Source organism: Scomber japonicus, chromosome 7 (assembly GCF_027409825.1).
Source record: "Scomber japonicus isolate fScoJap1 chromosome 7, fScoJap1.pri, whole genome shotgun sequence".
Lineage (NCBI taxonomy): Eukaryota > Metazoa > Chordata > Actinopteri > Scombriformes > Scombridae > Scomber > Scomber japonicus.
This window is the reverse complement of record NC_070584.1, coordinates 33,766,329-33,773,828: the sequence shown is the minus strand read 5'-3', so window position 1 is coordinate 33,773,828 and position 7,500 is coordinate 33,766,329. Positions and strand designations below refer to the sequence as shown.

At 42.1% G+C, this 7,500-nt stretch overlaps 1 protein-coding gene across 1 annotated transcript in view; it reads left to right on the top strand.

The window, feature by feature from the left end:
- LOC128362347 (myomegalin-like) overlaps window positions 1-7,341 on the top strand; it is a 14,505-nt gene extending 7,164 nt beyond the window's left edge. Inside the window, exons 2-4 of the mRNA XM_053323087.1 lie at window positions 463-539; window positions 6,383-6,506; window positions 7,177-7,341. Coding sequence (XP_053179062.1) covers window positions 463-539; window positions 6,383-6,506; window positions 7,177-7,341 — 366 coding nt within the window. The remainder of the gene's footprint in view (window positions 1-462; window positions 540-6,382; window positions 6,507-7,176) is intronic.
- The last annotated feature ends 159 nt before the right edge of the window (window positions 7,342-7,500 follow it).

Below are 7,500 nucleotides of genomic sequence, written 5' to 3'. Positions count from 1 at the left end.
TCACAAGTTGATCCATGATGGTCACACACTTCCAGGACTTCCTGAGCAGGGTCACAAGTTTGTCAAAGGCCCTGAAAAACAACTTTAAAACAGCATGCCTGTAGACTATAAAGACTAATGATTATAGAAAGGGTAAATATGAGATAACTTACATACAATAATTCCAACAGTGTGACTCCAGTAACAGATTACACTTACATTTATATTGTCATTAAGTGTCATTATAGTGTGTTATAAAAATGTATTAAATGTTGATTTACTGATTTTTAATGTTAAAAAGTAAGAAATGTACAAAAATCTGCACTGATTTCTACTTAATGTCCTATGGAGATGATTACTATTATAAAAAATGTACTTTACTTCCTGTCTGTGAGTTCCTGTTGTTATATTTAATATATTTAATATGTTTAATAAGTTTAATAAGTTTAATATGTTTAATGTTTCGTCTTTGTATATTTCCAGAACATCGAGCTGAAGGTTGAAGTTGAGAGTCTGAAGAAGGAGCTGGAGGAGAAGCAGCAGTTTTTGGACAAAGCTCTGTGAGTAAAACTTCTGCTCGGATTTAAAAAGAGAAACCTGAATGAAAACAACAACCCCCCCCCCAAAAAAATAACCCAAAAAAACCCCAAACCCCCCCAAACCCCCTCCTCCCTATCTTGTTGTCACTAGTTTGATAATTTCCCATGAGTCCTCGGGGCTTCCTCTCATCACAGGCTCGTACTCTCACCTAGCTATCACAACACAGACTAAGCTCTGAGGAATGCCGGCGTGGAGAGGATGAAGTGGGGGGGGGGGGGGGTAAAGGCGAGGAGGCGGGCCGCGGGTTTGTTTAGAAGAGGGGTACGATGGGGTGTGGAGGGGGGGGGGCAGGGGAGGGGGGGGGGGGTAGTAGGGAGAGTAAAGGGCAGAGGTTCCTGCTGCTTTACTGCGTTGCTGAGTGTTGAACTATTTGAGTTGCAGCACCTGTCTGCATGAGGAGCAGCTGTCTGAGCAGCAGTGTCAGTTTCTGCAGCTCGGACCCTGACTCTGACTCTACTGCTAACTCTAACCCTGAACACAAGCATGATGATGATGATGATGATGAAACTCATGATGAAGCTTTTATGATAGTTTGCTGCCAGAGTTTTTTAATCTGAGCCTACCTGTACGTTCAAATAGATTCAAGTCTATTTAAATATTATATGAAGGTTGAAGGAGTTTTTATAAAGTAAGAATAAATATGTTCTGAGTTTGACATACCACAGAAAAGTGTGTTGTTAACCACCCTGCCAAATTTGAATGATTAAAAAAATCGCCAAATATATGAAATTAGGCTTCAAAGTTGTGTAAAAATCAGCCTCTTTCTCTGCTCCCAAACACTGGGGGCGTGGCTGCTGCTGAAACCCCGCCCCCAACAAATGTCACCTGTCAATCAAAGTCACCACCTCTACCAGAAACATGGACGCTATGTCTGAGAGCTTTCTGCTGCTAACTCAGCTGCTAGCTCGGCGGCTAACTCAACGGCTAGCTCAGCGGCTAACTCAGCAGCTAGCTCAGCGGTTAACTCGGCTGCTAGCTCAGTGGCTAACTCAGCTAACTGGCTAACTGTAGACTGTAGTAGTAGTAGTGTGTGCTGAATGTATTTCTACCTCTACAGCAGCAGGGGCGGGTTTATGCTAATCACTAAATCCTGAACACAGAAATGTTGAAACACAGTTTGTGAAGCCTAGCTCCACAATTCAAATCTAAATGGTTGAAATGCTTTTTACACCTTTTAAAAAAAATACATTTATGACCTATTTAATGTGTTTAGAAGAAAATGTCTCAATTCACTTTACACGGTCTGTAAAGAGACCCAACATTCCCACATGAGCAGCACTTGGTGACAGCAGCAAGAAAAACTCTAGGCGGGCCAACAGCAACTGACAATAAAGTGCAGAAGAGCTGCTACTAGAGCTGCTGTTAGATTATGCAAAATAAAAATACCTTTCAAGCAGAAACTCAGCGACCATGGATGAAGCTTAATCAGACTTTGATAGCAGCCTTTTGCCCAGTAACAGAAACCAGGTCACTATTGAGCAGGTTGGCCCGGCGCTAACAGTGATACATATAAAGGCTGTATTACTCACGGTGTTCACAGGGAGACCGTTCCAGCGCTAACGCTCATCAGACAGCAACCAGGCAGGTCTAACAACCACGGTGTCTTTCTGTAACCTGAAGCTTCTTCACTGTTGCTTTACTGTAAATGCTCCATACTGTAGATGTGATGTAGCTTATAGAGTGGAGAATAATATGCTTTTAAATGAGCCGTCTTTATATCATCAGTACACATATTACACCTAACTCATGCATACATCTACAACATTAACGCTGCAGATCATCATCATCATCATCATCATCATCATCATCATCACAGATCATCCCTGATTATGTGACCCAAATATTTTACTCTGCTCACTGCATTTAACCCTTGACCCGCCAAAATAAAAGAAGGAAAGAAGGATTGAATGTTAGTAAAGCTTTTTAGATCACTTATAAGACACATATAAGGGTTGCCAGGTTGTGGAAAATCCTCCTCCAGCATCAGACTTACTTTGTCTAATTTGCTGTTTAGTTAATCAGGATGACTCCTCCAAAGACTGACCTTATAAAGAAAGACCAGCAGAGTGTCTGGTCCAATATTCAGATCCAAACTCTATGAGAATAATTAGTAAAAGCTTCAGTATTCTTCCTTCGTACTGTTTTGAATTATCACCAGCTTCTGCAGCTCTGTGAAGCTTCTCAGCCTCTTTTAGCTCCAACTTTTGGTTTTGCAGCCTATGTTATGTCTGCTGCTGCTGCTGCTGCTGCTGCTGCTGCTAAGAGGAGATTGACTTTTGATCATTCTTTGTGTGTGTTGGACGTGGAAGCAAAGCAGGCAGCTGTTTGCTAAACGTTAAGCCAACTTCATAAGCCGATAATAAGTCTAATGTGTGTTTTCTCAGCTTTTCTTCTCCTCCCAAGTGGCTCCAAAAAAATCTATTAATGTTGCTTCAAATTCATTATATCACCAGTTTGTATAATGAATCATCAGTTTCCATTGTGCTGGTCGGTTTGTTTTCTCTAGAAAATATTGTGTTTCAAATTAATGAACGCTCAGAAAATGACATTAAGTTTTTTTTTGACATTTTTGAAATCAAGTTTTTTTGGCGTCAAAACTCGAATCAGTTTATTTTGTGGCTTTGCTTCGTTCTCCAAAAAAGGAAATGTCAAGACTCTCGCAGTCAGCACGTCTATTAAGCTTTGTAATGATCATTATCCTAATGGATGGAAGGCAGAGCAACACCATTAGCTCAGTGTTTCATAGACAATAATCAACTCAGTCAAATAAGCGCCTTGTCAAAATAATGAAAAGGGGGCAGAAGTTCCAAGTGAATGTGTTAATGTTGGGAGCAGTTCAGTCCCTCTCCGTCTCCTGCTGCTTCATAAATAAACTCCCCAGCCACAGTTTATCATTAGAGCTATTAACGGAGCGCTGGCTGATAGACGAGAGGAGGAAAAGCTGACTGTGACCCTCCTGGATGTTAGAAGCTGCTGAGTGGTGGAGAGACGTGACAGACCATAATAATCTCAGAGGGGGGTCAAGGACACATTTCCAACGCTCCATCTTTCCATGTTTCCTTTCAACACCAACACTACCAACACCCACACTACCAACACCTCGGGGTATAAAACTTCTCTCTGCAAGTTTGTTTGTTAGCAGCTGATCTTAAAAAAGCTGTAAATACACACAGATTTAATTCAGTGTAAATGTAGTTTATGGATTAATAAACAAGATATGAATCATTTTACACAATAAAGTTACTGAGTTTAGTAAATGTGACAATTGTTTAGTCTCCCATAAAGTAACTAAATCAATCTTCATCGAGAGCTTTGACAGTTTTCTGAGTGAAACAATGACGACATCTTGATCATTCTTCTTTGGTTTCTTGATTCATTTCACTGTTTATTCTACAGATCCCATTTAATATTCAATCCTCCAACATAACATATTTAGATTAGCCTGAAAGCAACCATAGAACAATCTGTATCTATAGCAACCATAACACAACCTGTATCTATAGCAACCATAGAACAACCTGTATCTATAGCAACCATATAGCAACCATAGCACAACCTGTATCTATAGCAACCATAACACAACCTGTATCTATAGCAACCATAGAACAACCTGTATCTATAGCAACCATAACACAACCTGTATCTATAGCAACCATAACACAACCTGTATCTATAGCAACCATAGAACAACCTGTATCTATAGCAACCATAGAACAACCTGTATCTATAGCAACCATAACACAACCTGTATCTATAGCAACCATAACACAACCTGTATCTATAGCAACCATAGAACAACCTGTATCTATAGCAACCATAGAACAACCTGTATCCATAGCGACCATAGAACAACCTGTATCCATAGCAACCATAGCACAACCTGTATCTATAGAAACCATAACACAACCTGTATCTATAGCAACCATAGAACAACCTGTATCTATAGCAACCATAGCACAACCTGTATCTATAGAAACCATAACACAACCTGTATCTATAGCAACCATAACACAACCTGTATCTATAGCAACCATAACACAACCTGTATCTATAGCAACCATAACACAACCTGTATCTGTAGCTACCATAGCACAATCTGTATCTATAGCAACCATAACACAGCCTGTATCTATAGCAACCATAGAACAACCTGTATCTATAGCAACCATAGAACAACCTGTATCTATAGCAACCATAACACAACCTGTATCTATAGCAACCATAGAACAACCTGTGTCTATAGCAACCATAACACAACCTGTATCTATAGCAACCATATCACAACCTGTATCTATAGCAACCATAGAACAACCTGTATCTATAGCAACCATAGAACAACCTGTATCCATAGCAACCATAGAACAACCTGTATCCATAGCGACCATAGAACAACCTGTATCTGTAGCAACCATAGAACAATCTGTATTGTCTTCTGTCCTTCATTCCTCCCTCCCACCCCCCCTCCTTCCTTCTTTCCTCCCTCCCTCCTTCCTTCCTTCCTTCCTTCTTTTTCCCTTCCTTCCTCCTCCCTCCTTTCCTTCCTTCTTCTTCTTCCTAACTTCATTCCTTGACTCGAGGACGACAGGAGGGTTAAAATAATAAAGAGGAAGTGCAGTCTGTCTGTCTGTACACTGGAGGAGAGAAACAGCCTCAGATTAGTTTTATTTTCAGACTCTATCTCACCACGATGACTCCAGAATATTCAAGAATAACAACCTATAAAAACTAATATTACCTCTAACCACTGATATATCTCATATATAAAGTCACTAAGTCAGGACAGTATCAGATTTAATGGAATATAATCCAAAGTGTTTTATATATTCAAACATGCAGCACATGATTATTGACTCTCTGATCTCTGCAGGAGGAAAAAAACTAATGGATGAAATACGACTCATGTGCTGCTGAGTCAGCTGTTTCTCTCTGTTTTATTACATGCATGTATTATTCACTGACTTCAGGCCTTTATTCACGCTGTCAGAGAAGAAATCTGCAGGTCATTTGCACGCTGACACACTGGGAACTTTATTTTGTTTGTCATATTTTCACATGGAAGTCAGATCAAGATATTTAATTAGCATCTTTCACACTAATTTATCCCTTTACATACCGATCAAAAGTCAAATTTGACCCATTTTTACATTTGAGAGCTGTAAAAGCACCATGTAACATTTCTATTAACCAGACTATTCCTAATGTGATGCATCATTTTTCAAATTTCTATCAGCTGTTATTTATTTAACCCTCCTGTGAAGGAAGGAAGAGGAGAGAGAGAGAGAGAGAAGGAGGGAGGAAGGCCAGATGGAAGGAAATAAGGAAGGAAAGAAGGAACAATTGGATAACGCTGCAGTCTGAGGAAGGAAGGAAGGGTGGAAAGAAGGAAGGAAGGAAGGAATGAGGAAGGAAGGAAGGAAGGGAGGAAGGACAGGAGGAAAGAAGGAAGGAAGGGAGGAAAGAAGAAAGGAAGGGAGGAAGGAAGGAAGGAATGAAAGAAAGGAAGGAAAGCAGTAAGGAGGGAGGAAAAAAGGAAGGAAGGAAAGAAGGAAGGAAGTGAGGAGGAAGCAAAGAAAGAGGGAAGGAGGGGAAGAATGAAGGAAAAATTAAAGAAAGAGGGGGTAAGGAAGGAAGGAAGGAAGAAAGGAATTAAGGAAGGAAGGAAGAAGGAAGAAAGGAATTAAGGAAGGAAGGAAGGAAGGAAGGAAGGAAGGAAGGAAGGAAGGATAAGGATTGAAATACTGAAATGTTTCAGACTCTAAACTAAACTTCTTCTTCTCTGGTTTTAAAATGTTTCCGGCTGCAGGTCGACGGCGGAGTGTCTGTCCAATCAGAATGAAGCGGAGCTGCAGCGTCGCCTGGAGGATCGACAGGAAGAGATCAGCCACATGCAGGAGATCCTAGAGACCAAGGTCCAGCTGCTGCAGGAGGTACACACACACACACACACACACACACACACACACACACACACACACACACACACACACACACATGCAGGAGATCCTAGAGACCAAGGTCCAGCTGCTGCAGGAGGTACACACACAGAAACACACACACACACACACACACACACATACACTGAAACACACACACACACACACACACACACACACACACACACACACACACACACATGCAGGAGATCCTAGAGACCAAGGTCCAGCTGCTGCAGGAGGTACACACACAGAGACACACACACACACACACACACACACACACACACACACACACACACACACACACACACACACACACACACACCACACACACACACACACATGCAGGAGATACTAGAGACCAAAGTCCAGTTGCTGCAGGAGGTACACACACAGAGAGACACACACACACATACACACACACACACACAAGCATACGCGCACACCTACAACACACACACACACACACACACACATACACTAAAACACACTCACACACTAAAACATACCCACACACAAGTTAAAAAAAAACACTGAAAGAAGCACAAGTCTGATTTTATGTCCTCCCTTCCTCTCCTCTCCTCCTCCCCCTCCTCTTCCTCCTCCTCCTCCTCTTCCTCCTCCTCTTCCTCCTCCTCCTCCTCCTCCTCCCTTCCTCCAGGAGGCCCTGCTGGCCCGAGGCGAGGCCCATAAGATGGCCTCTCTGGCGGACTCGGAGGCCCAGCGCTGCCTGGCTCTGGAGAGAGAGATGCTGAGGAGGATGGAGGAGTGCGGAGGAGACGTGGGTCGACTGGCTCAGCACGCTCTGGCCGACAAGGACAGGTGAGGACAGAAAAACGCTTCCTTTCCTTCCTCCCTTCTTCCTTTCCTTCCTTTCCTTCCTTGCTTCTTTCCTTCCCTCCTTCCTCCTTCCTTCCTTCCTTCCCTCCTTCCCGCCTTTCTTCCTTCCTTCTTTCTTTCCTTTCTTACTTCTGTCCTTTTTTTC